The sequence below is a fragment of the Schistocerca serialis genome, chromosome 12 (genome assembly GCF_023864345.2).
Source record: "Schistocerca serialis cubense isolate TAMUIC-IGC-003099 chromosome 12, iqSchSeri2.2, whole genome shotgun sequence".
Classification (NCBI taxonomy): Eukaryota; Metazoa; Arthropoda; class Insecta; order Orthoptera; family Acrididae; genus Schistocerca; species Schistocerca serialis.
In genome coordinates this window covers 87,906,628-87,934,226 of record NC_064649.1, presented here as the reverse complement: position 1 = coordinate 87,934,226, position 27,599 = coordinate 87,906,628, and the positions used below count along the sequence as shown (strand labels likewise).

At 40.1% G+C, this 27,599-nt stretch overlaps 1 protein-coding gene across 1 annotated transcript; it reads left to right on the top strand.

Annotated features, from left to right (window-relative positions):
- Positions 1-253: 253 nt before the first annotated feature.
- Positions 254-6,433, top strand: LOC126428136 (ATP synthase subunit beta, mitochondrial). The gene is made up of 11 exons (XM_050090037.1): positions 254-412; positions 1,296-1,481; positions 1,717-1,851; positions 2,506-2,667; positions 2,886-3,070; positions 3,157-3,315; positions 4,128-4,250; positions 4,423-4,635; positions 5,193-5,372; positions 5,469-5,592; positions 6,109-6,433. The coding sequence occupies exons 1-10, from the start codon at positions 298-300 to the stop codon at positions 5,583-5,585; spliced, it is 1,575 nt and encodes a 524-aa protein (XP_049945994.1). The 5' UTR covers positions 254-297; the 3' UTR covers positions 5,586-5,592; positions 6,109-6,433.
- The last annotated feature ends 21,166 nt before the right edge of the window (positions 6,434-27,599 follow it).

Sequence of the window (27,599 nt, the reverse complement as noted above, 5' to 3'; positions counted from 1 at the left end):
GAAATTCCAATTTTGGATTAGAAAAATTTGATCGTACAGAAAAATCGATACTCTATCCGTTACGTAATACAATGAGATTCAAGCGCATATTTGTTAATATCGTAAATTGTATTTATTCATAATCAGTAGATGATATGAAATGATATTTTTGTTTATAGTTTACAATTCTATGTTTAAAAGAAGCATGTTGAACTGTAATCAAATACGAAAGACTGTTGACCATCACGTTTGACCCTACGCCCTTGCTTCCGCGATCAATCCACTTGTCCCTTCCTCTCGGATGGGCTCTGTCTCAAGATGGCGAGCGTAGTGAGAGCGACTGCTGGCTTACTCAAGGGTTTTAAACCCTCTTTCCTTGCAAATAAACTTCAGAATGATTCCGTTAATGCATTATCAGCTTTATCTACGAATAGTAAGTAAAGTTTTACTGTTTAATCGTGCTTGAAGTTCGTTACTGAATGAGTATAATTATAGGCTGTGCGGTAATGGGAGTACCTTGCGGGTAACGGCAGATCTAAGTGTGTGTGGAAATATGTGGTTCTTTCCTTACATTATTTTGACGATTGAGAGTCTTTATTTGTAGGTTTTTCACGTCGCGTTAATGTCGATTTGTAATTTTGATAGCAAATCACTTATATTTGCAGTGAGTCAGTATGTACCGGGTCTTTTTGTAACTTTATTACGTGATAGCCAGTTTTTTCTTCATTGACCAGTACAGACAGTGGTCGCAGGAGCGGAAAATTAAACTGCAGTGAAGTTTTTTTTGTTTTGTCGCGGATACTATCATGTTCATAAGCACTATTTCGTACATACGTTCCGCGGAAGGAATTGGTCTCCATCGTAAAAATTTTTCTTGGCAGGTAGTGACTGTGGTCTTTCAACGAAAGAAAAGCAGTTTTACGACAGTACTTTCGGCGCTGAAACTCGCTAAAGGCGATTTTTTTCCGAGTAATAATCTTATTATGAGAAAGTATTCGAACTGAAGGGGCAGTTTAAAGGACCGCAGCAAATTCTGAACATGTTATTTATGGATCACTTGTAGATCTTTGATTTTCAGACGTATGTTTGTTAGTTTTTGTGGATAAAACTGACCAGTTGAGACCTGTATTTCAGCTGACACAAAAAGTTGTATATGCCCCATTTCAGGGGGAGGGTTCAATATTTATGTAAACATGTAGAAACCTGTTCATAAAGATAATCACTATTAATTACATGCTGTAAATTTAATTCATCATAATTTGCCATTATTTTCCCATTCTGTATCCCACAATAAATATGAGGAAATTTTCCAACAGGCCAGCAGCGCCGATGGGCAGCAACTCAGCCCAAAGCAAAATCTGCAGGTGCTCAAGGGAAGGTAGTGGCGGTAATCGGAGCCGTTGTGGATGTACAGTTTGAAGACAGTCTGCCCCCCATCCTCAATGCCCTGGAAGTGCAGAACAGAACACCAAGGCTGGTGTTGGAGGTGGCACAGCATCTTGGTATGTTATTAGAAACTGTGCTTAACATTACTTGCAGAGTAAAATTTTTTTCATTGGAATGTCAGGCTCTGACTGCTTCTGTCAACTTTATCTGTAGGTATCAGCTGATTAGATACATGCTATTTCTTTGTGCTAACTTTTATGGTAATGAATTAAAAGGCATGTTTGATGTAGATGTAGCTTTGACACGTGCTGATGTAATGTAATGTTGCAAATGTGTTTTCATCTGAAACAGGTGAGAACACAGTACGAACAATTGCCATGGATGGTACTGAGGGTCTTGTGAGAGGCCAGGCTGTGCTGGACTCAGGTTCCCCCATTCGTATTCCTGTAGGTGCAGAAACCTTGGGCCGAATTATCAATGTCATTGGTAAGTTTTCTAAATATTGAAATGAATTTCATGTGGTTAATTCACCTGACCCCTTCCTAAGTCATACTTTTGGCATGTCATTGTAGACGACAAAAATTGACACAATTGTAGCATATGCATGACAGTAAAGGGAATAGTGCAAAGTTCAGTTATGCTTTGGCAGTGATTGGTGCCATTTTAAAAATACTTCACAGTGAACTAAGCTGTTCATGTAGCATGTAACAATCAACCTACTGCGGTTATTAGTATGACTGCAAGTGGTAATTTTGTTTTAAGCACATAAATGTTATGCCCTGTTAAGATGACTGAATAATGATAACTTTTGTGCAGAAGATGGCAACAACTTAATATTCGTGTAAGGTAGCCTAATTATTTTTAAAGAAACTTCGGAAACATTTACTGTTAAATATCTAATTTTTGTGAAAAATGAGGTTATTGGTTAAATTTTTATTTTTGGTTGTGTAAGTTTGAAAATCTGAGGCAATGCTTAAATATTGAAAACAATGTTTGATGAGGACTTAATTCTCAGTACAATTAATTTTTTAATGGTAATTACTTATGTTTTGTGTTAACATTGATAATAGAAAAGGTGATCAATGATATTCCTGAGAAGTAAGAAATGTGAAATTTTACTAAATACTTGTGGAATTGTAGGAGAACCCATTGATGAAAGGGGGCCCATAAGCACTGACAAGTATGCTGCCATCCATGCTGATGCCCCTGAATTTGTGGACATGAGTGTGGAACAAGAGATTCTGGTTACTGGCATCAAAGTGGTGGACCTACTTGCTCCATATGCAAAGGGTGGAAAGATTGGTAAGTAAGACTTAGTAATAGCCATAATATTGCTATCTTGTTCAAGAAAGCAAGGACCAAAGAGTTAGTGTTTAGAATTGTGGTTTATACTTTAATCCTTATTTCATTTGCAAAGTGTTGTTAAATAATTTTACAGTTAAGACTAAAGAAACTGATTGTAGCAGTTGAGAGTTTTCCTGGATGAAATGGACTTAATTGAATTCATATACTGTGTTTAGGACTTTTTGGTGGTGCTGGTGTAGGCAAAACTGTATTGATTATGGAGCTGATCAATAATGTTGCCAAGGCCCATGGTGGTTACTCAGTGTTTGCCGGTGTTGGTGAACGAACGCGTGAGGGTAATGACTTGTATCATGAAATGATTGAGTCTGGTGTCATCTCACTGAAGGACAAGACCTCAAAGGTAAAGTACACCTGTACAGTTTTAACCACCTGAAACAATTTTTTTTTGGATGCTGAGCAAGTCATTCAATTTTGTTTCTTTGGCAGGTAGCGCTGGTGTATGGGCAGATGAATGAACCACCTGGTGCCCGTGCTAGAGTTGCGCTGACTGGACTGACTGTGGCAGAATACTTCAGAGACCAGGAGGGACAGGATGTCCTGCTTTTCATTGACAACATCTTCAGATTCACCCAGGCTGGGTCAGAGGTAAGAATCTTGAGTAATGTTATCTTCTGTAGTAAAATGTTCCGTAGAAAACATAAATGGTATTTGTGCCATAATAGTTTTGAAGATCATGGATTTTCTTTGTTGTGAAGGCAGACTTTTTTTCACTGAGTAAAAATTATGTGGGTGATAAAAATAACGTATAGACGTATTGCTTCATCAGTCTTAACTAAGTTGAGGCTGGTGTGCTCACAGAAATTCGAGAAACAGTGTATGTAACTTACTTTAAATCATCCCTTATCAGTAGTCACAGAAATAGTATGAAAGCAATGTATGTCGAACATTAATGCGCAGTGAGTAGTGAGGGAATATTTTCTGCCACTTTGAAACGTTCAGTGATAGAAATTGGACATTTCACACAGACCACTTAATCCCGTTTGTTTGAATAATTTCCTTAAAGTTGCTGTTTGGCTGCATTAATGATATCCAAATTAGCTCGTTATATTTAGAACAAATGAGGTGTGGAATGTTTTGGAAGTAGAAATTATCTGGAGTATGTATCAAATAATTCATTGCTGTCTGGAATGAAATGTGAAAATTTTGTGTACTCTTGACATTGTAAACAACTGATAAACTTGTTGATAGCTACCACTGTAAACTTGTTTTACGGAATGCTTGTATTCCGAACTAGTTCAGTGTGTAATTCCGTTTATCAAGAGTTTGATGTTGCTCTAGTTGAAATAGAAGCATCTAAGATGTGTCCATCTGATTCAGTTGGATCTTCTAGAAATTGATGTGAATTATTAGCTACTTGTAATAATATACTGTATCTTAAACAATGTTTTTCTCTCCAGGTATCTGCCCTGTTGGGTCGTATCCCCTCTGCTGTAGGTTACCAGCCCACACTGGCCACTGACATGGGTACCATGCAGGAAAGAATCACGACCACAAAGAAGGGGTCAATTACATCAGTACAGGTACGCTTCCTTAAAAGCTCATTCTTTGTAAATGTTTTTGATATTTGCTTCTTGTTTGTAACATAATATAGATGTAATAAAAGAATTCTTTGACTTGATACATAACCCATAACTCAATTTCATAATTAAGGCTTGTTAGGTCAAGGATCTCATCTGGCACTTTGATTTTCAGGCCATCTATGTGCCAGCTGATGATTTGACTGACCCAGCTCCTGCCACCACATTTGCTCACTTGGACGCCACGACTGTATTGTCGCGTGCTATTGCTGAGCTGGGTATCTATCCTGCTGTGGATCCCTTGGACTCCACCTCCCGAATTATGGACCCTAACATCATTGGGCAGGAGCACTACAATGTTGCTCGAGGAGTACAAAAGATATTGCAGGTAAATATTTTAAAAATAGTATTCCAGTTTTGTAGTGCAAACAGTATAAAGTAGTTAATGTGTATTACCCTTCTATTTTATTTGAAATCTGAGTTGTTAGAATGTGGTCACATTTGAAATTCAAAATATACTTCGTAATCATTTGCAAGAATTTTGTGATTCAGTGTAGTAAGTCTGTTAAGACATATCGTCCCATAGACCCACATTAGGACATTAAATATTCTGGAATGGGTAATAAAATCATCCATATCACAATTACAACAAAAATGGTAGTGTCACTTTTACGGATCTTAAGAGGTGGTCCTCATTGATGTAGATGACAACAAAAGTTGACATCAGAGAAAGTATTTTGTAATACTTCTTTTATAGGTGATGTGTTAACCAGATGTGCAGGGTCATTGATTTTTGCCTAGCTGGTCTACAAAGTACTTAAGTGGAAGCTCACAGATGCAAATCTGCAGAGCTTGTACTAAGTCTGCATAATTTGGCATTTTGTAGACTAAAACAGTCTTTTTTTCTTGTTTAGTGTGCAAGTAACGAATGGTTTAATTTCTTAGGACTACAAATCTCTGCAAGATATCATTGCTATCCTGGGTATGGATGAGTTGTCTGAGGAGGATAAACTGACTGTGGCCCGAGCCAGGAAAATCCAGAGGTTCCTATCGCAACCTTTCCAAGTGGCTGAGGTCTTCACTGGCCATGCAGGAAAACTGGTCCCTCTTGAGGAAACCATCAAGGTAATTCAGATTTTTAGAAAAATACATGACCTGAAGATTTGGTGATAAATATTTGCAATTATCATAAACTTACTCTTTGTATTTGGTGTGTTGCAGGGTTTCAAGCAGATCTTGAATGGTGAATATGACCACTTACCTGAGGTAGCATTCTATATGGTGGGGCCCATCGAAGAGGTTGTTCAGAAGGCTGAGAAGCTTGCAGAATCGTCGTAGTTAAATAGTACGTGTCACTAAATTATTGTATGCATTTCGTTATCAATAAAGGTTCCACGTTTATGGCTCCCATATGGATTCATGGAAATAGCTGCCCAAAACACACAACCCTGCAAACTTTCCTGTTTCTTAATAAATTTAGGTGGTAGTAATCACTGTGAAATTTTTGTTACATATTTTTTCATGGTTTTCAAAGCATTTGTAGTGAGGTATTAACAAATATTGATTATATACGTTGATTAAAATGACTTGGTGATTGATTTTCCGTAGTCAAGTGACAAGAGTTTTCAGTACCATTGCCTGAGTTGCATTTGGTAGATACAAAGAATATTGTCGAATGTTGGCTGCATGCTAAACCTACTTTTTTAGCTATAAAATTATAAATGACGGATGATTGGTTACAAAAATAATGTAATCCATGAAAATGCAGTCTTTGACCTGCAGTGCTGTTACATTCATATGTGTTAGGATTTAAGGATATTTCTAAATTGCCTTACATATTCTCTGTAATTTGTGTTGCCAGGTGATTCGTGATGTGTAAGAAGAATCGAACAACTGTGGATTGTCCAGTTTGTGACTATCTGATTTTTTTATGTAATGTGTCCATTACCCTGTTGTGATGCATCACTCCATGCTGCTGTTAGAAGTAATTTCAGTGCATTTTGGCTAGTCAGCTGAAGAAGAAAAATTCCGGTTTGCCCATTTTGTAGTCTGTGTATGTATATATTTATGTTGTAAACATTGATGAAAAAGACTATAAAATGGCATGGTTCAGTATTTGTACTTGTTGAACATTAGAGCTGTTTTCATAGAATAACTGTATCAGTTAATAAATAACTTCCTTAAAATCTGGTTTGTAATATTGTTCAGCCAGAAAGATTAGTTTGTAGTGCACTTGGCTATGTTATAAAATTAAGCGGTTCGCTCCAGTCTTATCGATAGAATTACTAAAGCATACAAAATTAGATTTTGGTAGCAGGTGTTATCTTGAAATCAGATGGGTGATCAAAATATTTGAAGTTGGCCAACATGGTCCAGAGTAGCGTTACAGGTGGACTAAAACAGCAGTCTAGGTTGCAATGAAATTTTGTTAATGATGGGTTTTCATGTAGAAGTAAGCTTCAGTCAGCACCATTTTTCTGTTGATGGCTCCTCTGATGCTTGTATGTAAACACGATTGTAAACTGCTCCAGCAGCTTAAGACTTCATTGCTGCATGAGCATCAGAGGAACTTCCAGTAGCAGCCGAATCATTCTGAAATTGATTTAGACATGAAGTCAAAACTGGTCACTAATAAAATATCATAGCAATCTAGACTGTTACTTTAACCCAAAAAGATTACACTGATGTGTATTAAAACCTAATATGCTAGGTAATGCACGGTTCAGTTAGTTTCAAATTGCTGGAGGTAAGAAATACAAAGGTCGAGGGGAAATGGCAGTTGCAGAAAACAAAAAAATGGACTTGAAGGTGTAGATTGTTTGAAATCTGCCGGTAAATGATTTTTCTTGCAGTTTACATGTTGCTCATTTCAACCATTCCATAACCAGCCTATCATAATGGTTGAATGTCATATATAAAGTCCATCCGTTAGTATCAGATTTCAATACAGCATGTTAACAAACTTACTCTGTCTTTTGAAAATTGATAGCCTTTAATTTATCTAAAGACTTATCCTTCAAGTGACAATATAGTCTAAAGGCGTTTCACAGTTTTATCCCATGCACTAAATTAAATTTGTCTAACAGACATTTGTACACTTCTGGACTTCATAAAGTGTTTTGAATTGATCATCAGAAGTAAAGATGAAGTGCCCAATTCGTGAGAGTGTAGTAGTTGGTGTGCCGCAGATGTGCTCAAAGATGATTGTAGTTCTATGTGGAAAATGTCAGTGCATACTGGTTAGTAGGAATTCAAGCAAATGATGCCTTAAGTGTTTCTTCAAGAGTTCAAATTTTTGATAGACTTCCAAACCATAACTATTTTTAGGTGCAGTATTTCCATATTGACGTTAATATATTTTATGGAGCAGGAGTTGTCACAAACAGAAAAACTAATATTATCTGTCCATAAACTCGCCCCCACTCAAAATTTATACTTGTAATAGTGTTGCACTTGGAGTATGTGTGAAAACTTTAGTAACTTGGAAACGAGGAGGTACAAAAAATTCCCCCATGGATGGTCAAAGGTGTGTGTTGTAGGGCAACATCTTCCTAAGCATGAACAAGAAAAAGAGAAATAGTGGTAAGTATATGGTGACATTTGTGGAACACTACTAGCACACTGACTGGTCTGGTGATGAAATATCAATAACTGTGGCAGTCAACTTGTTAAAATGGCATGAGCATGTGTAAAATAGGGCATATTTTAGGAGGTATAATTTGGCAACAGGAATAGGCTGTTAACCTAACACGGGTGGATGTTAGATTCCTTATAACTGAGCAGTTAAAAGGGTGTCATTGCTGCACTTGATCAGTCTCAACTGGTTTTATACCATACACCTTGTTTTCCTAACTTGTAGCAGTCTGGTGTAATTTACAACCAACAACAACAATGTTCTGCCTACTCTTTTCTGCCTGTCTCCCCCCCCCCCCCCCCCCCCAGCCTCCTTTCACTGCTACTTTGTTACAGATCAACTATACCTGAGTCATAGCCATCCACATAATTTTTTTCCGGCTGGTGGTAAGATGAAAAGCAGCCATTTTTTAATACAAATAGTACAGTAAGTTTTGAAACGGGTTGTGCCCTAAGTTTGAAGATTGGCAGTTACCCACTTCGTATTTTTTCAAGTAGCTTACTTTGGTGCCTAAATGGAAAACATGTTTCATTTATATTTGCAAAGTACATCTTTTTATGTTAAAGAAATATAGTGGCCTCATTTTTATTCAATGATCTGTAATTACATCCTCATATGATTAAATCCAGGGCATTCTGCAAGTTAACACATGGACAGCTTTGTGACCACAATAGATGAACCAGTCATGCCATGTGCCCATCAGCAGTCACACGCTCCACTGTTTGTAGTACAGTACACAGTCTAGTACTGTGCATTAAGTTGTAATTTGTGACTTGACACCAATGTACAGATAATCAGGTACAATCTTGTTCAGGTTTGTGAATTTTGTTTCTTAAAACTTTACACACACCTTCGAAAGATATACTGAACAGAGTGGAGAGTGTGGCCACTGGGGGGCGGGGGCACGTGGTGTTGTGCGCGAACTTCTGCTGCCTGCCAGCAGTTGCCATGTTAAATAAAGGTATAAAATGTATTCATTCTTCCATAATGTTAGATAAAAACTGAAAATTAAAAATCTGAAATAAGAAATGAGTCAAAGGTGGATGAAATGGTGCTGAATATCAACAAAAATGCCACATTAACACCCTTCAAGGTGAAGAAACACGGAGTAAACTTCAAGAAAAAAAGTTGTTTTGATGACTATAACATTAAGATTATAAACACAAATTTGTTCACATTATTGAATTTTTTACATTCTTAAGATTCAAACTTTTCAGTACCGATGTATAATTAAACAAGTATATGGAAGATTACGTTGTTGTGGGGTGGTTAGGTCAAGTTTAGTGCAGGACCCATAAAAAAGGTGAAGAATGTGGAGAAACCTCCCTGAACCATCTTCACATTAACCAGTACAACAAAATTTGAGCAGCGTAGGCCTGAACAAAGCTGCCCATCTTAAAGTATAGATGTACACACTTGCAGTGTAGCATGGCTGTTCTTAAGTGTCTTCTTAGACCTGTTTTATACAGTTAAATATATAAAACTGGCTTACCATAAAGGATTTCCTTGAATGAATCAAGGGGAGGGTCGTCCTTACAGTAATTTGGAGGGATGATGGGCGCATACGCTGCTGTCCTGTTTATGATGTGTTGGTCGGAATCAGTGGTAATCTGTGCATCAGGATTTGTAGTGTGTCCTTTCAGTGGCTTGGTAAGGGCTGAATTGAGAAGCAACAGAAAAAGATTGAAGATATTTCAGCACTTTTCTATGAAAGTTTGCATCCACCCTGACTGCAGAGAAGTGTTGAAAGAATCGGCGTAGTTTCCTGTGAGCAGGGTGATAACTAAAAGACATACAATGATGGTTAAAGCTGTAGTTTAATGGAGTTGCAGGCAATGACTGCTAGTAATTTAGGAGAATTCTATAATGGATGAAAGGATGTCTGCAGCCTGGTTTCAGGAGGGGGCATAATGAGGTGTAAGTTTTCAGGAACTTCCTCACACCCATATCAGTACCTGATACCAGTAAAGTCTTATTGTAGAAGAAAACTTTCTTCACCTTTACCAATGGTGGCTGAAGACTTCGGGCATAAGAAGTCCCCCTCACTCTGCCAATGGCTTGTCATAGAGGGCGGAGGAGTGGACAGAGGTTCAAGGCATTCTCTTGCCCTTGGGCTGGAGAACTCCACCTAAAGGCAAAAGAATCAGCAATCATAAACAGCATGGGGATACAAAAGGCAATAAAAACAACTACATTAAAAATAAATACTGTTGTCCACAGGACATGTCCTGTAGTTGAAAGTGTCATGATGCTCTGTCCTTTGGCAAAAGATTCCAGAATGGTCTCCATTTGGATGTCTGGGAGGGGACTGCGAAGAGGGAGGTCACCATGAGAAAAAGATTGAATAACCAAAGGAAGGATAACATTCTAAGAGTCAGTATGGAATGGTAGAAGTCTGAACGAGGTAGGGAAGCTAGAAAAAATCTGAAAAGGGGAAGACTCACAAGAATAGGTGGTATACTTGAAAAAGGTTGCGAGATATGGGAAGATTTCACTTAGATTACGTCATGGTCAGACAGATTCCAAAATCAAATATTCGATTGCAGGACAGAAATAGTCTCAGATCGTAATGCAGTAGTGATGAAGAGTAGGCTGAAGTTTGAGACAAGTCAGAATCAGTATGCAAAGAAGTGGACACCGAAGTTCTAAGGAAAGAAGGAGATGCTTGAAGTTCTGTAAGACTACAGATACTGCGATAAAGGATACACAGTTCAATTGAAGAAGAATGGACATTTCTGAGAAGGACAGTCACGGAAGCTGGAAACAAAAACAAATGTACAAAGAAGGTAACTGAAGAAGCCATGGGCAACAAGAAATACTTCAGTTGATCAATGAGAAAAGAAGATACAAAAATGTTCAGCAAAATTCAGGAACACAAAAATAGTCAGTCAGGAATGAAATAAACAGGAAATGAAAGGGAAGCTAAGGTGAAATGACTGCATGAAAAATATGAAGAAATAAAAAAAAATGTTTGTCATAAGGATTAACATATAGGAAAGTAAAATAATCTTGGGTGAAATTAAAAGCAAGAGTGGTAATAAGAAGAGTACAGTGGGAATTCCAGTGTTAAATTCAGAGCAGAGAGCGGATAGGTGGAAAGAGTATCCAGTATGAGAATCAGAATTGAAAAGAACTTTGGATGACTTAAAATATCAAATAAGGTAGAAGGAATTGATAACGTTCCATCAGAATTTCTAAAATTATTGGGGGAAGTGGCAACAAAACGACCGGAAGATCAAGAATGAAGTGCTTGTATTAAAAAGGGTGTACGGATTGTAGTCTTTCGCCCCCAGTTGTTCAATCTATACATCGAAGTCACAGTGATGGCAGTAAAAGAAACATTCAGAAGTGGGATTAAAATTCTAGTACCTCCCGCCGCGGAAGTTGAACACACGCCAGAACAAATGGGTGTGGCCAGCCCATAGAAGGTTCCGCGTCCGCGGCGGTTCTTCTGCGCAGCGAGGGCACCTCCACTACACCACGTGCAGACCACGGCCAATAGCCGCTCCCTCCGGTTTCGTATGTAGGGACCCGCTCTGCCCTAGTCGAGTCAGTCTGGTACTCGCTCTGGATTTCGACTCTATCTCGGCGGTACTGCATTCTGGTCGTTGCTCGTTGTTGACATTTGCCTGCCTCTGGTTCCGAGTGGATTTACTGTTGGTGTTTGGTGTTGTGGTTTCTACAAGCCTCCGTTGTTTATCTCTTCCTTGTTGTGTCGGTCATAGTCGGTTGTCGTTAGTCTGTCATCCGACTCGTCCTTGTGTTTACCCGGTGGTGCATGCTCCACCGCCGGCGGCTTCCCCTCCTGGCGGCTCCGATCCGCAGCCCAAGACGTTCCCACAGTTGGTTTTGGTTACTACAAAAATTAAAGGTGAAAGGATGTCAATGGTGAGATTTGCTGATGACATTGCTATGCTCGGTGAAAGTGAAGAATTACAGGATGTATTCAATGGAATGAACAGTGTAATGAGTACAGAATATGAATTGAGAGGAAATCAAAGGGAGTAATGAGAAGTGGCAGAATTGAGAGCAGCAAGAAACTTAACAGCAGAATTTGTAATCGTGGAGTAGGTGGAATTAAGAAATTCTGCTACCGAGGCAGCAAAATAACCCATGACGGATGGAACAAGGAGGACGTAAAAAGGACATTCCTGGCTAAGAAAAGTGTACTAGCATTAAACATAGGCCTTAGTTTGAGGATGAAATTTCTGAGAATGTACATTTGAAGCCCAGCATTGTATGGTAGTGAAATGTGGATGGTGGGAAAACCAAAACAGAAGAGAATTGAAGCATGTGAGATGTGGTACTACAGACGAATGTTGAAAATTAGGTTGACTGATAAGGTAATGAATGAGGAAGTTCTCTGCAGAACTGGCAAGGCAGGAATACATGAAAAGCCCTGATTGTAAGGGACAGGATGATAACACATATGTTAGAAAGAAGGGAATAGCTTCCATGATACTAGGGGGTAAAAACTGCAGAGGAAGGCAGAGATTGGAATACATCCAGCAAATAATTTGAGGACTTAGGTTGCAAGTGAAAGAAAAAGTTAGATCTTCCTTGCTTTGACCATCCTTATGCTTTGTAGATGTAATTCTTTCATAAATTACACTGTTGTTCGCAGTCTTGATGTTACGTGATCAGTAATTTTCCTTTCTACAACTGATCTTTGTCTTGTTCTGTTTATTTTTAAGCCATTCTATGTTACGCATGTTGTTCATTGCTTTCAACATGATTCCCTCCCTGCTTACATATGACCAGAAGGACTGTATTGTTTGTGTGAAACATAGCAAAATATTTTTCTGTTGAATTTCTATTCCTTTTCAGAAAATTTTTCACTTCCTTTATTCTTAACAGAAATGTGTCGTATTGATTTTCCATTTGGATTTGTAGGTCATCACTCACCTGTTCCAGTAGTTTGGCGTCAATCTTTTAAGGAGTGTGTGTGTTGTGTGTGTCTTATTTCACTTTACATTGTCAAAGGCTCTCCCCATTACCTAACACAGAAGTAAAAATGGTTCTCTGGTATCTTTTTACTTCTTGAAACCAAACTTTCTCCTGTAAATCGTCAGTTAAAAAGAAAGAAACAAAGAAAGAAGAAAGCCTTATGTATAGTTAAAGGTGTGACCTGACCTGTGCGTGCTTTGCTGCTAAGGTTGTAGCTAATGGAGTATAGTGAGAGCTCTGAGATGCATGTAAGGAGAAGAAAGCGGCTGCACATGGGTTGCCACGAGGAGGAGGGTGATTACACATGTGCCCCTACTATGTCCATCTTAAAAATATCAAAGCATCAAATAATGGTATTATGAAAAGCACAGTGTGTTAATTTCTGTTTCAAAAGGAGGCCTTTTTGGCCAAAAGCTTAAATGTAGAGTAGTCTTTTCCGTTGTGCCTGTAGTGATTCAATGTGTCCTCTACATGGTGAGTAGTAATTCGTCCTTATCAGAATAATGTTATTCCATTCTGGACTTTCCATTGTTAGTGTGTCAAATGTAACATGTAACGTGACCTCGAGTCCACTTATGGAATGATGTTGCTGTCGATGGCTGCTTACATTATTACTCTCACTGCCGGTAGTGCTGTCGGCATGTACTGGGTGTTTCAAAAAGGACCTTACAACTTTGAAAATTTGTGTAAATTAATTCATAGTACCTACAGAGGTGATTGTAGTGTTAATTTGTTTGGAAATACATAAAGTTTTTATACTGGACTTCATTAGTATTAATACATTTGGTACAAAGCAATTTTCACCACCAACATTCACAATAATATCTCCTGTCCCCTCAGAAACTAGTTCAAGAAGCCTTTGTTCTTACTACAATGCCCAAAATGACTAGTAATGTATAACAAGAATGTAAAAGTCCCATTAACATATGTAACAGAATTATTAGTTTACTTTTCAGAAATATGGCAGGTGGTCTCTTAAATGTCTTTCTCATTAATAATTGCCGCTTTTTTACTGTTTTACTTTGTCTTATATCATTATTAGTATTTTGTGGAACCTCTGCCGACACCAAAACTTATTAAAAAATGGAAATGTTGTCCTGAAAATATAGTGCTCACCAAACATTGTGGAATTAATGTATTGTCCAACAAATGAAACATGTATTAGAATCGTCAGTTCCTGTTACAGAATATTCAAATGTTTTGTTTTTGTAAGTGATCAAGCTTTCTTGTCAACTCTGACATATTACAGCTAATCTTTTTGAATGCCTCCACAGCAGCAACATGTGATAATATTTCAATTATATAGGGTGGTTTACATTTGCCTTGTACAGCATGAACTTTTATGCACAATTCACTCGACTGTACTCAAACAAGTTATGTGTACACACATTTAGCCCCTACAGGTCTGAGCTACCTCCTCTCCCCCACCACACTAAACCAGTGCGTGGCTACTGTTCGTCCTGGTGTCATAGCTTATGCTACATCTCGTCAACTATAACACACTCATTCTATGGTTTTTTACACCATCTCGAATAACCTAATTTTTACACCTCCCACAGATTTCAGTAACATAAAAGGTGCATTGTAGGTTTGTGCTAACTTATTTAAGTTCAGGTTATTCAGTGCTCTGTCAAAGTCTCCGTTGAGGATTACCGGTTTCTTCCATATCATGTATCCCATTTTCCATCACACTTTGGGACATTTCTTCTACATTGTACAAGCCTTGCAATCTTAAATTAATTCATCCAAATCTGTATTGCCACATTTGTACCTTTTAAATAAGAATCATATATTTTCTTCTTTCCTATATAAGCTTGAATATTTATTCATTTGACTTCTTTGCCCATAATTTCACTATATCTTGTGTCTTATCTTGCCTTAATTATTTCCTTCATTATATTCTGCTCCTTTTCTACTTGACTAATCCTGAGCTTTTTACTGGGATCTTGGTCACTGCCTCAGAGACTTCTACTTTTTATCATTCTGTCTTAAATTTTGAGGATTTCATTTCATTGTGTACTCATGTTATATTTATTGTCTTCAATTTCAACTTCCTGTTCATCACTTTTAGGTTATGGTTTGAAGATGTCTGTATCTGGTATGCTTTGCAGTCCAGACTTTGATTGATATCTGTATTTAGTTTCTTTCTTTCTTTCTCGGGCCTGTGTCCCGCTCCAATGCGGGGTCGGCTTTGTTATGATGGATTTGGCAGTGTTAGGTGCAGAGGGTGGCCGGATGCCCTTCCTGCCGCCACCCCCAACCCCCCAGGACGGAAGTAGTGTACCCCAGCTGTCTGCGTCTAGTGTAAGTCATGAAATAGTGCGAATGTTTTCAAATGTCTGTGAGTTATGTAACTGAGGCGGTACTTGGGGACCAGCCCGGTATTCACCTAGTGGGATGTGGAAAACCGCCTAAAAACCACATCCAGGCTGGCCAGCATACTGGCCCTTGTCGTTAATCCGCCGGGTGGATTCGATCCGGGGCCAGCGCGCCTACCCAAGTCCAGGAAGCAGCCCATTAGCGCTCTTGGCTACCCTGGCGGGTTCTGATATCTGTATTTAGTATCTTCCAAATATATCTTCTTTTATGATTTTGGGAGTGTACTTGCTACAACCAGTTTAGACTTTTAGCATAACTCTAATAGCCACTACTCTCACTCCTTCCCCACCCCACATTCTTCTGTCACTGCAACTACCACTCCTTCCCCTGTATTTGCATAATTTCTTATGCTATCAAATTTTCCCCCTCTCTTTATCTGTTTTGTCAATTTTTCTGTTTTCCTATAACCACTATGTGATTTGGACATAAAAATATGTTCAGTGGTGTTGGATTTGGCTTGGTTTCAAACCCCAGAAGATGAATTCGACCACTGGGTTGCCCACAATCACTTGACTTGTTATGCACTTTTCTCTTCATAATAATCCCAACAAGAAAAATTCTCTCTCTTTTTCTGTTTACCTTACTTACCTCCAACAGGCACAGTTCCCAGTACAACCCATGGAAATGCATGAAACAGAGCATTCCTAGTTTTTTGATCAAGAAGAGAACAAGTAGTTGGGTTTGGGTGCATATTGGTCACTGAGAATCTGGTCTAATAGTTGTCAATCTCTGATGTAGTGGGAGGTAAAAATCAATAGTAAAAATGTAACTCCATCTTCCAATATTGTCCATTCAGTTATCTGAGATGCAAAATTTTGCTCTTTGCTGTCTCACTCTGCTTCCAGTTGTTTCCATCACCCTCGTATTCTGTTACCAATTTGCCTCACTTTCGTATGTGTACTGCAGAGTGATGATTTGCAAAAGTATCTTTGGCGCATTGCTTCCTATGGCTTATTTTTGACAGAATAGAGTAGTTTGTGCTGAGTGGCCAAAGTGATTAACTGAATGTTAAATGGACCAAGTCATCACAGACAGCGAATAATTATAGGGAATGAGGACTGGTCAGATTGCCTTTGTAGTATGGTGACTTGAAAAGACAAAACCAATTCCTGTAAATGGCTTAAAGTTTGCGTAAATAGTAGCAGAAGAAAAATGTGTCAAATATAATTTTTTGTTATTAAAATAGTTGTTACTTCTTGCTTGGTGCTGCATTTCAGAATCTGATGATAGTCTCTGTAAATATGGCAACTGTTTCTGCTGGACCCTGTAGAATGTATGCCAAGCACTACAATCACTACAATCTGATGAAGTTGGCACCCGACTTTTGAGACATATACATTTTTCAGAGTTCTTGATAGATATGCTACAGTTGTAGAGTTCTCTGTGCAAAATTTGAAGGGTTCTGTAGAATTTCGTGAAAAGAACAATATTACTTGAGAAACTTGATCTTGTAAAAAAATTAAATTTCAAATGTGTGAAAAAAAATAATGACCACAATTCTGTATAGCTCCCCAGGAGTTCTGCAGAAAACCATAATCAAATTTTTTAGGCACAGAGAATAGTCTGTGAGATAACTGCAATGATGAAGGGCCCATTTTCACTACTTTTGAAGCTGGCAAGCACCTTTCGAGAAATATACATATTTTTTTCTGAGTTCATGGTAGATATGCTATAGTTCTAGAGTTATCTGCACAAAATTTGAATAGTTCTGCAGAATTTTGGAAAAAGACACAGAAAATCCAAATGACATTTTAGTGCAGACAATAGTTTGCGATAATTGCAATAATGAGGGACACATTTCCACTAAATGAAAAAAAAAACAAATTAAGAGTTCTATCAAAAATGGCCAGTTAAACCCAAGTCTAACTCAGAAAACTCTGTTCTTAGGTAACACCATGTTCAAACCTTCAAGTGATAGCCAGTTGAACAAGATTATGTAGTTTGCTGCTGTCTGGTTTGTCAGCAATTTATATAAAATTGGCACAGAGGTAGATTTTGGGCCATTTTTAATGACTGTGGTAATGTACATTCAATTTGCAGTGCAAAGAGTTCTAGAATCTGAAGTAAGTTTACTGTGTTGATGCAGTGGTAAAAATTTGTGGTTATTTTATTTACTGGAGGCAGTGGAAACTCATTTTCAGGTTTCGAAAACAATCATGATATCACATCCGCTCCAAGATATTCGCTAAAGAATAGAATATCATGGAATTCTATTAAAAGAAAATATGAAAATTTGGATGACATGGCTTTAAAGCTTATTTATAAAGAAGTACGTACCAATCAGACAGTGAAGAACACAATAAGTAAGAAGGATGTATCGTGTATGTAGCAAAAATACAAACTTTTATATAGCTGTTGACTATAGTGTTGTGCTTTGCTTGTCAAAAGACAAGAAACAGATTAGCAACAGACACTGATTGCCATAACAGGATAAATATATTGGGTACACAGGTTTTGCGTGTATAGTGAAAATGCCGATGATCACTGCTCTTTTTATCCATAGTCCTTAAGTGGCCATTTCTAATGATGTTTCCAGTTTGAACAGTTTAATGACTCAATCATCAAGTTACAGTTGGTCTGCCTTTAATTTCTTGTTTTTTATTTCTCCAATTTTATTGGTGTGTAAATAGGAATAATTGCGAAAAGCTCCTTGTACATTTCATGCTGTTATGTTATCTATGTCTTTGACTTTGTTATTTTATGGTGTTGTACAGAAGTTATGAATGTAATCACATTTCAGTTACATGTGTATTCTTGTTGTTCTGATATTGTCTCTTTACTATTAGCCACCACCAGCTGATACAGCTCAGATGGCAGGTGAAGGTGGGGTACAGCGCAAAATGGGGCACAGTATATCATTTCTATTTGTGTGTAAGTTATCATGTTGGTAGCCTTGTGTTTAACATTTTTGTGAGTATCATTTGTTACCATTTTTGGCAAATGCTTTTTGGAAGTTGTCTAGTGAAAAAATGTGTTTTGAGGTATGTGAAGTATATTTTTATCATAGGATGACATCTTTCTTTTATTTATGTTCACAAAAAAATTGCTGTAATTTTGAGTATTATGGCCATAGTCATATACTAGTTATTTGCTGTATCGGAAAAAAATTCATAATGTTTTGCACTTTATTTGAAACTTACAAAATTATGTAGAGCCACTATGTGGGGCACAGTGAAACACTGTTACAGTGATGTGAACAGTGGAACCACTGTTCTAGCCCCTGCTGACAGTAATGAGGTTCAAAGTGATTCACAGGAAGACCCTTCTATGTAATAATGCACCAACTGAGGAAGATTCACCAACCAAAAAAATAGAAAGAGGGGAATGAGTTGCATTACAGCAGATTAGCTCATTTAAAAAAGTGTTTGAAGATCATTCAGGACAGTGGATGGTGATAACAGGAAAAGAAAATGAAAAGCAAAATAAGAAATCTTTTTTCCAAGAATCTGATGTGTGGAATGCTGAAAGACAAAAAGTCTGAGCCTTTAGATTGCTCAGGTAACAGAGATATTAAAGGTCAAAATGAGAGCAAAGAAGAAAACAAAAGAGCAGCTGTTCAAGTCGATTATGTTTTAATAGGGCTTACTGTAAAGATCTCAGATCACTGTATTGGTCAAGACATCAGGAATAAGTATTATGATGGCGAGAACATCATCAATGTAGGAAAAGAACCCCCCCAATGTAGGAAAAGAACCCCCCCCCCCCTTTCCATGAGCCATGGACCCGATACAGATAGCTGTACCATAGGTGCAACCACAACGGGGGAGTATCTGTTGAGAGGCCAGAAAATAGTGTGGTTCCTGAAGAGGGGCAGCAGCCTTTTCAGTAGTTGCAGGGGAAACAGTCTGGATGATTGACTGACCTGGCCTTGTAACACTAACCAAAGCGGCCTTGCTGTGCTGGTACTGTGAGTGGCTGAAAGCAAGGGGAAACTAGAGCCGTAATTTTTCCTGACGGCATGCAGCTTTACTGTATGGTTAAATGATGATTATGTTCTCGTGGGTAAAATATTCCGGAGGTAAAGTAATCCCCCATTCGGATCTCTGGGTGGGGACTACTCAGGAGGATGTCGTTATCAGGAGAAAGAAAACTGGCATTCTATGGATCGGAGCGTGGAATGTCAGATCCCTTAATCGGGCAGGTTGGTTAGAATGTTTGAAAAGGGAATTGGCTAGGTTAAAGTTAGATATAGTGGGAATTAGTGAAGTTCGCTGGCAGGAGAAACCAGACTTCTGGCCAGGTGAATATAGGGTTATAAATACAAAATCAAATAGAGGTAATGCAGGAGTAGGTTTAATAATGAATAAAAAAATAAGAGTGCGGGTTAGCTACTACAAACAGCATAGTGAATGCATTATTGTGGCCAAGATAGACACAAAGCCCATGCCTACTACAGTAGTACAAGTTTATATGCCAACTAGCTCTGCAGATGATGAAGAAATTGATGAAATGTATGACGAGATAAAAGAAGTTATTCAGGTAGTGAAGGGAGACGAAAATTTAATAGTCATGGGTGACTGGAATTCGTCAGTAGGAAAAGGGAGAGAAGGAAACATAGTAGGCGAATATGGAATGGGGGTAAGGAATGAAAGAGGAAGCTGCCTGGTAGAATTTTGCACAGAACATAATCATAATTAACACCTGGTTCAAGAATCACGAAAGAAGGTTGTATACATGGAAGAGGCCTGTAGATACTGGAAGGTTCTTCATTTCCTTGTGTAAATTGTTTATTGTTAGTGTTACATGAACTTGACCCCATCTGTCGGATAATTTACAAAGGTTTGTGGGAAATGGGGTACTGGCAGTGTGATAGCAGAATAATGACACAGCCTACAGATAGGATTTCCATACTAATTATTGGTAAGCACAATATACATAACTCATGGTTCAGTGAACCTCATTTTACTGAGCCAGAGATGTTACGCTGCCATAGAGTGACTCCCCCCATCCTAGTGCAGAGCAAGGGGCGCACGAGAAGAAGCTGTGGTGGTGTGTCGTCTGTCAGAAGTGATGTAGGCGGCTGTATAATGGTGTATGTGATGGAAGAGACATCATAGTCAGCAAGGTGTTGAGGGGGACACAGGTCATGCCCAAAGTGTGGTGCTGGCAGCATTAGCAGGTAAGGACACATCTGAGCAGCATCTTCAATTGTTGCTGGCCCAGTGGCAGTATTTGAAGAGGGAGGCATGTTGGCAGTGTTGTATAGCATTGTTGTGGCCATAGGAGGCGCTGTGGGGTCTGCACTGGTATAAGCTGGGACAGTGATGGTCAGTGTACCGTCTGCTGAAAAACAGGAGGTGAGTCCTGCATGTCCACTTCTGGCGGGACAGGAGTGGTGTGCATGAAACTGTGTGTGACAGTGCTTGCACCTGACTGCCTGTCCATGTTGGTAGTGGTAATCACAAGGTTGGTATTGCATAACTTGACAGATATGTCATCAGGCAAAAATTTGTGGTGATTCAAACACACTTAGAAATTGACTAATGGGTGCGAAGGAGACGGTGGAATGGGGTCTCTTTTGTTGCAGGTCGTTAAAGTCCACACCAGTTTAACCTAGTTCGCCAATGCTATTGTATGTGTTCCAGCAATTTTTATATCAAAAGTGTTTGTATCACATTTCAACACTTGGTATGGTCCTGTAAATCGTAGTTGTAGGGCAGGTTTAACTGCATATGTATGTAGCATCACGTGGGAACATGTGGCCAGATCTTTTTGAATAAAAATTCATTGTGTCATGTGATGGAAGGGGGTGGCACTCAGATATTTTGTATATATGTGTGTACATACGTGACTAAGTCTGGTAAGTCGTGGTCTGTAGGGACCATTTCATGCAATTCGAAATCAGCGGTTAGAGTGAGTGGCTCGCCATATAGTATTTTGATGAGTGATGTGTTAAGATCATCTTCACATACCATGAAAATTACCAGGAGAACCCGTGGAAGGGCCTCCACCCTCAGTTCTGAGTGGCACATGAGAGCCACTGTTGCATGAGGCCATTGGAATGGGGATGGTAGGTGGTTGTATGGAACTGATAGTATCGACATAGGTGGCGTAAAGTCATTGAGCAGTTGGGATTTGAACTGTCCGGACTGGTCTGATCCGATGTTAAGGACGCTGGGGAGCTGAATCGGGCAGTCCAACTGTTGATGAAAAATTTTGCTATTGACTCTGCTGATATGTCAGAAATGGGTGCGGTCTCCATTCATCGTGATCTCTCATTGACGGAATATAATGATAGCCATGTGATTTGGGGAGTAGCCCAATGAAGTCAATGTGGACATGCTGGTACTGTCACTTTGGAATTGGGGATTTGCCAAAAGGGAATTGTGTGTGGTGGCCAGTTTTTGCCTGTTGGCACAGAATACAAGTCTTGGCCCATGTAGCACAATTATTTTTTAATGTTAGGCCAGACAAACCTTTCCATGATGAGGTGCATAGTAGGGTGCACGCCCCGATGTGAAAGATTGTGGAGAAGATCAAAATTGTCCTGTGATACAGTTCTGGGGCAACTGTTCAGACATGTCCATTTGAAATGACACACCAGTCTTATTTGGTCACTCTGGGTACTGTCCATTTTTTCAACTGAAGGTGGTGTCTGGTTTGTTGAAGAAGCTGTGGAGATTGGCATCTGTCACTTGTGCATCTGTGATGCTATTAAAGTACAACTGGGGGGAAGCTGCTGCAATATGGGAAAGATAGTCCACCCTAATATTACTGCCACATTTAACATATCACACATTGGTAAGTGAACTGTGCTTTGAAATCAACATGGTGGAATCTCCTGGAAACAATCCTGTTGGAAGAACATCCACAACTGAGCATTATAGCAGTGGTTGAAAATACCGCTTCAGTTGTAAATTACTTTATTTTCACACGACCGGTTTCGGACTGTTATAAGCCCATCCTCAGGTGTCGAAGCTGTGCTGTGGTCTCCAAGCACTGCATGTACCAGGCGCGGTGTGCTGCGTATGAGCCCAGAACAGGAATACCTGGGTGCATAATCCGCCAGTGGGTTGTTGTTGTTGTTTGTGGTCTTCAGTCCTGAGACTGGTTTGATGCAGCTCTCCATGCTACTCTATCCTGTGTAAGCTTCTTCATCTCCTAGTACCTACTGCAGCCTACATCCTTCTGAATCTGCTTAGTGTATTCATCTCTTGGTCTCCCTCTACGATTTTTACCCTCCACGCTGCCCTCCAGTACTAAATTGGTGATCCCTTGATGCCTCAGAACATGTCATACCAACTGATCTCATCTTCTGGTCAAGTAGTGCCACAAACTCCTCTTCTCCCCAATTCTATTCAATACCTCCTCATTGGTTATGTGATCTACCCATCTAATCTTCAGTATTCTTCTGTAGCATCACAGTTCAAAAGCTTCTAGCCAATGGGTTGTGGAATGCAAATGCCGGTGGGTGATGGTCTGTATATATGATAAGGGGTGTCCCCTCAACATCATCTTGAAAGTAATGAACTGATTCATATATGGATAGTAGTTTATGGTCAGATGTGGACCATTTTTTCTGGGTGTTGGTAAGTTTGCACAAGAAAAACTTGATTGGCTGAGAAATTCCACCAATCTCTTGCTGTAAAGCAGCCCTGATAGTGTGATCACTAGCATCAGACATGATAATTAGATGTACATCGGGGTGATGGGTGGGCGAAGCTCATGGCATATAACGGGTATTCTTTTATTTTGTCAAAGGCCATCTACATTTGCCATGTACAATTGAGACATTACCAGATGTGCTATTGCTGCGCAATGCTTGGGTGAGTGGTAGCAAAGTCTCAGCAGTGTGTGGCAATTGGTTCCTGTGGAAATTTATGAGCCCCAAAAACTTACACAGCTCTTGATAGTTGTTGGGAGGTGGGAAGAGGTGTATGTGGTTAGTTTTATCAAGAGTGGGACACACCCCAGATGCTTTGACAAGGTGTCTGACAAAGGTCACATGGGGTTGCTGAAGTTGGCACTTATTGTTCATCACGACACTGTGAGAGGCCATCTTGAGGATACACAGGTGGTCGTCATGGTCTTGCTCGTTTTGTGAATAGATTATTATGTCATCTAGATAGACATAACAAAAAGGCAAATTGAGCACTATGCTATCAATAAATCTTTGTCATGTCTTCGCCAAGTTAGTCCATATGGCATGCAGAGGAACTCAGAAAGACCAATTGGCGTGATTATTGCAGTTTTTGGTGCATTTGGGCTGCCATTGGAATTTGCAGGTATGCTGTTTTGCAATTGACGACTCTGAAAATTTTTCCCCAGCTAAGACTTGGGAAAAATCATGTAAGCTCAGAATGGGGTAGCTGTCAATGATTGTATGGATACTGAGGTAGTGGTAGTTGCTAAATATGTGCCAAGTACCATTCTTTTTTAGGAATTAGTTAGTTTGGGAGGTCCAGGCACTGTCTGACGGCCTGACTATGTCAACTCACAAAAGTTCGTCCACTGCAGCTTTAACCGCTTTTAAGTTTGTAGGGAGCTTGACGACTGAGGCGGTGACGGGCAGAGGGGACGTGGTGTGGTTGTAATGTTGTGGGCTGTATCATCCCGCACAGCACAGATTGTATGTGGTCTAATGGGAGAGCATGGAGTAAGTCCAGGAGATGCGATGTGATTCACTGTTGGTGTTAACGTCACATAGCATTGTCTCAGGAGCACAGTTGTGTGGGGGTTCTGATGCTTCACTAACCTGAGAAGTGTCCATAGTAGCAGGGTGGAAGATGATCAATGTCGAGATGATGAAGGCCATAAATATGCTGTCGAGCTGCATGTACTGATGTTGTGGCATCCATGATTTGTCTTCATAGTTGTTCATCGTTGAGTTGCATGATCTAATGATGAGTACTCAGCTGCCTTTAAGTGTAGCTGGTTGAAAAATGCTTTTTAGCTTCAGGTTGAGTGATGTGTTGCGTAGAAGCAGAATGACTGACGTCACTACAGTGCTGGCTGTTTGTGTATTGCTGACCACACAACAGATCAGCTGCTGACCTTCTTGTGATAACAGGAGGACATGGTTTAAATCAGGCAGTAGCTGGTAGTGCCAGAGGAAGTTGGCTCTCAGGACTGGTTCAACTGTTTCTGCCACTAGGAACAGCCAAGATATTTGCATATCTGTGCCACAGTCAAGTCTGATGTGTGCAGTTACAGCAACTGCAATTACAGTGTCGTTGGCCTCACCCACTTGCAGCGGTGACAGCAACAGTACAGCAGGTGGTACAGTGCTCACATTGGCCCTGGTATCAATGAGGAAATAGGTGCTGGCACTTTCATGGATGAGTTTTTGGGAACCGTCTGCTCATTGAAATGCTGTTTTGTTGTGCATCACAGAAGTGTCTTGTTAGTGAAGAGTGGTCTGGTGCACCTACATCAGTTTGCTGTTCTAGTTGGGGTAGGTGCAGGGTTGTCTGCCCCGGTATGCATCCCACCCAAATCTGGTGTGAAACCAGCAGAAGCATTGCTGTGTGTTGGGCATGGAAGCAGATGATGCACTTGGTTGGAGTGGCTTTTCTTTTTTATACACAGACGCAGGACATTGGCCAGCTGGGGCCGACAACCTTGGCTGTTTCAGTAGGCGATTGTTGTCCGCTGCAGTCATGAACGGAGCTTGGGGTGATAGATGCAGGGGGCATGGCCCAGTTCTGGCTGTCGTCTGGTGGTTCGCAGCTGTGTGGAATGTTGGGGCAGCTTAGCTGGGATTCTGCGAAATCGATTTCAATGCAGATGTACTGGGAAATGTAGCACAGTGCTGTTGATTAGAATGTGGTTTTGTGATAATGCCTGCATTCTACCAGCAAGTTGAAGTTTAAATTCTATTGGTGCCTCCTCATGCACTAGTATTGCCGTCTCGATTTTCTCTGGCAGTTTTGGGAACCAAAGTGTTTGTAGTGGGCAATCAGGCAGGAGCGTTGAGTCGATTAGAAATTTTGCAAATTTCTGGTTGTGTTCCTATGGGACCAAACTGCTGAGGTCATCAGTCCCTAGGTTTACGCACCATTTAATCTAATTTAAATTAACTTGTCCCATGCCCAAGGGAGGACTCGCATCCCTGATGGGGGTGCCACACGAACTATGGTAAGGTGCCTCAGACTGTGTGCCTGCATGACAGGTCAATTAGAACTCGAGGTGGTGCCAGACTGAAGACGGCGTGTGTTGCCCAAAACATTCTCACTGATGAGATGTAACTGTTGCTCATGTGTGTATGTTTGTATGTTAGTCATTGTAGCAGTAGTGTCTTGGCAGTTTAGTATTTGTGAGAGGTCAGAATGTCCCAAAGCAAGTCACTAATAAGATCTGAACTATCTATGTGGTGGTTAAGAAGGGTGGCGAAGTTCTCGTCATTCCCAGTGATGCCACTGGCTGACATAAGACACTCGCTGAGAGAAAACCACATTGTGGGCCAATCTGTTTGAATAATGGTAGTCTCAGACAGTGGTGGATGGTATGATGACTGTCAATGATTTGATTGCAAGGCACCATCATGAGGTGGGCGAGGCACAGCACAGGAGTGTCAGTGTACGAGATGAGCACGAAATATGGCTTGACATAAGGAGGCCATGTGATGAGATGAGTAAAGTCATGTTGCAGGTGGCATTGGTGGCACATAGTGATGTGCATAGAACTCGGGTGGCTGTTCAAAGAATGACCCTGTGTGTGAGCAAAGTTCTGGGGCCAATGCAGCAGATAAGACTTTCAAAATGTCATATGTGTGTGAGACAGTGGAAAATGAATGTGAAAGTGCACATGAGGTCCTGGCATAGTCAATTTATTATCAGTGGCACAGTCTGTGCCTCATAGACTTCATGCAGTTGTTCATGACATGGGTGGCCCAATTATGAAGTCACTTGAAATGGGAGAAGTGGTATCTGACCTCACTGTGGCAAGGTCGTGAAAAATGCATTCTCGAGTCCATGGTTGGTTTTGGTGCAGGATGCAAATGCAAAGAAGGGTGCTGGACTGGAAGCAAGTCGTTTGTGATGCTCAGCGCGGCTGAGATATGAGTGATGTCATAGTTTGCGTTGCGGAACTTGTGTTTACTTGCAATTGTCGGAAACGGATTTGGAAAATCGGAATGCACGATCCATTGGCGGAAGGATGACAAAACAGAACGGCGGACTGGTATGGCGCGCGCCATTGTTGTTCAACCCTCACAGCACTGTGTAAGGCATATGTATGGTTTGGGTCGTTAATGTGTCATAACACTCATATCACTAGCGCAGGAAAACGTAATGTTTTGTCCTGTGTGAAAGTTGAAGGCACTTGGATTAACGTTTGTTTATTGTGATTCTCTGCTGCACTTTAGTCCAGAGTACCAGGCATATATTCACACGGTGTCAAATGTGGAATGTTTATCATTAAGTCACTCGGTAAATTCGGCACTTGTCGTGGCACAGTTTGTTACTTGGCATCGGTGACAATGCGAGTTTGGCCCAAAGATGTGGCGAATAATGAAGGCATTGTCGATATGTTGTTTAGCACTGTAGCATTATCCAAGTCTTGGCGGATATTTAGCGATTTTATGCACGGAACATTCGTGCAATTCACGACCTCCCATCTTGAGAGATGTTGTCGACATTACCGAAGAAACAGTGAGGATGTGCCATTGGTAACGGCAGCATTCTCGAAGGCGTAACCGACGTGGCAAATTTTCGACTCAATAGCAAAATCTTGGCACGGAAGTTCGGGGCTACCATTGTGCGAAATGGGGTACTGGCAGTGTGACAGCAAAATAGCGACACAGCATAGAGATCCACACCATTTATTGGTACGCACAATACACACAACGCGTGTAGTCGTTATGAGCTTATAGATCAACCTGACTCCCAATGCCTCACGGCGCAGAGATCCTCCTTTTACCAAGTCAGAGATGTTACGCCACCACAGTCTAGTAACCACAGTCTAACTTGTGCTAGTAACTAGGAGTAGAGCGCTGACAGCTTAGTTTGCAGCCACTGTGAAGAATCTGTAAGTGGTAAAGAATGTTTATTTTCAGTGGTCTCGCAGAGATGACTGAAGCCGCTAGAGTTTCCAGTAGAGTTATTCTCCTGTGGCGTGATTTGATTCCTATGTTGAGTACTGCTGAATTTGTTTAGACTTCTATTGGGTGTACCATTTGCAGCCGAATCACGACACCAGAAACTGCGTGGATTGTTATGGAGAGAACTGTGCCAAACTTGGTTCAAAAAGGTAGTGATTGTGATGCCTATTACAGTCGTATTGTAGCATCCTGGAAAAGAAATAGTATAAGGAAAGCACATGGTTTGATCATTATAAAGTGAAAATACATCAGAGCATCATCCGGTTTTCTGCTAGATTACAGATTACATACTGAAAAACACATGTCTGGTACTGGACTGTCGATTAATACCATTTGTGACTACTACGGTTTT

Bases quoted from the DNA above. Each gene is read 5' to 3' on its own strand.
- LOC126428136 (XM_050090037.1), top strand. From the start codon at position 298: ATGGCGAGCGTAGTGAGAGCGACTGCTGGCTTACTCAAGGGTTTTAAA. The intron at 413-1,295 runs GTAAGTAAAGTT...ATTTTCCAACAG, and splicing joins ATCAGCTTTATCTACGAATA to GCCAGCAGCGCCGATGGGCA. The intron at 3,316-4,127 runs GTAAGAATCTTG...TTTTCTCTCCAG, and splicing joins TCACCCAGGCTGGGTCAGAG to GTATCTGCCCTGTTGGGTCG.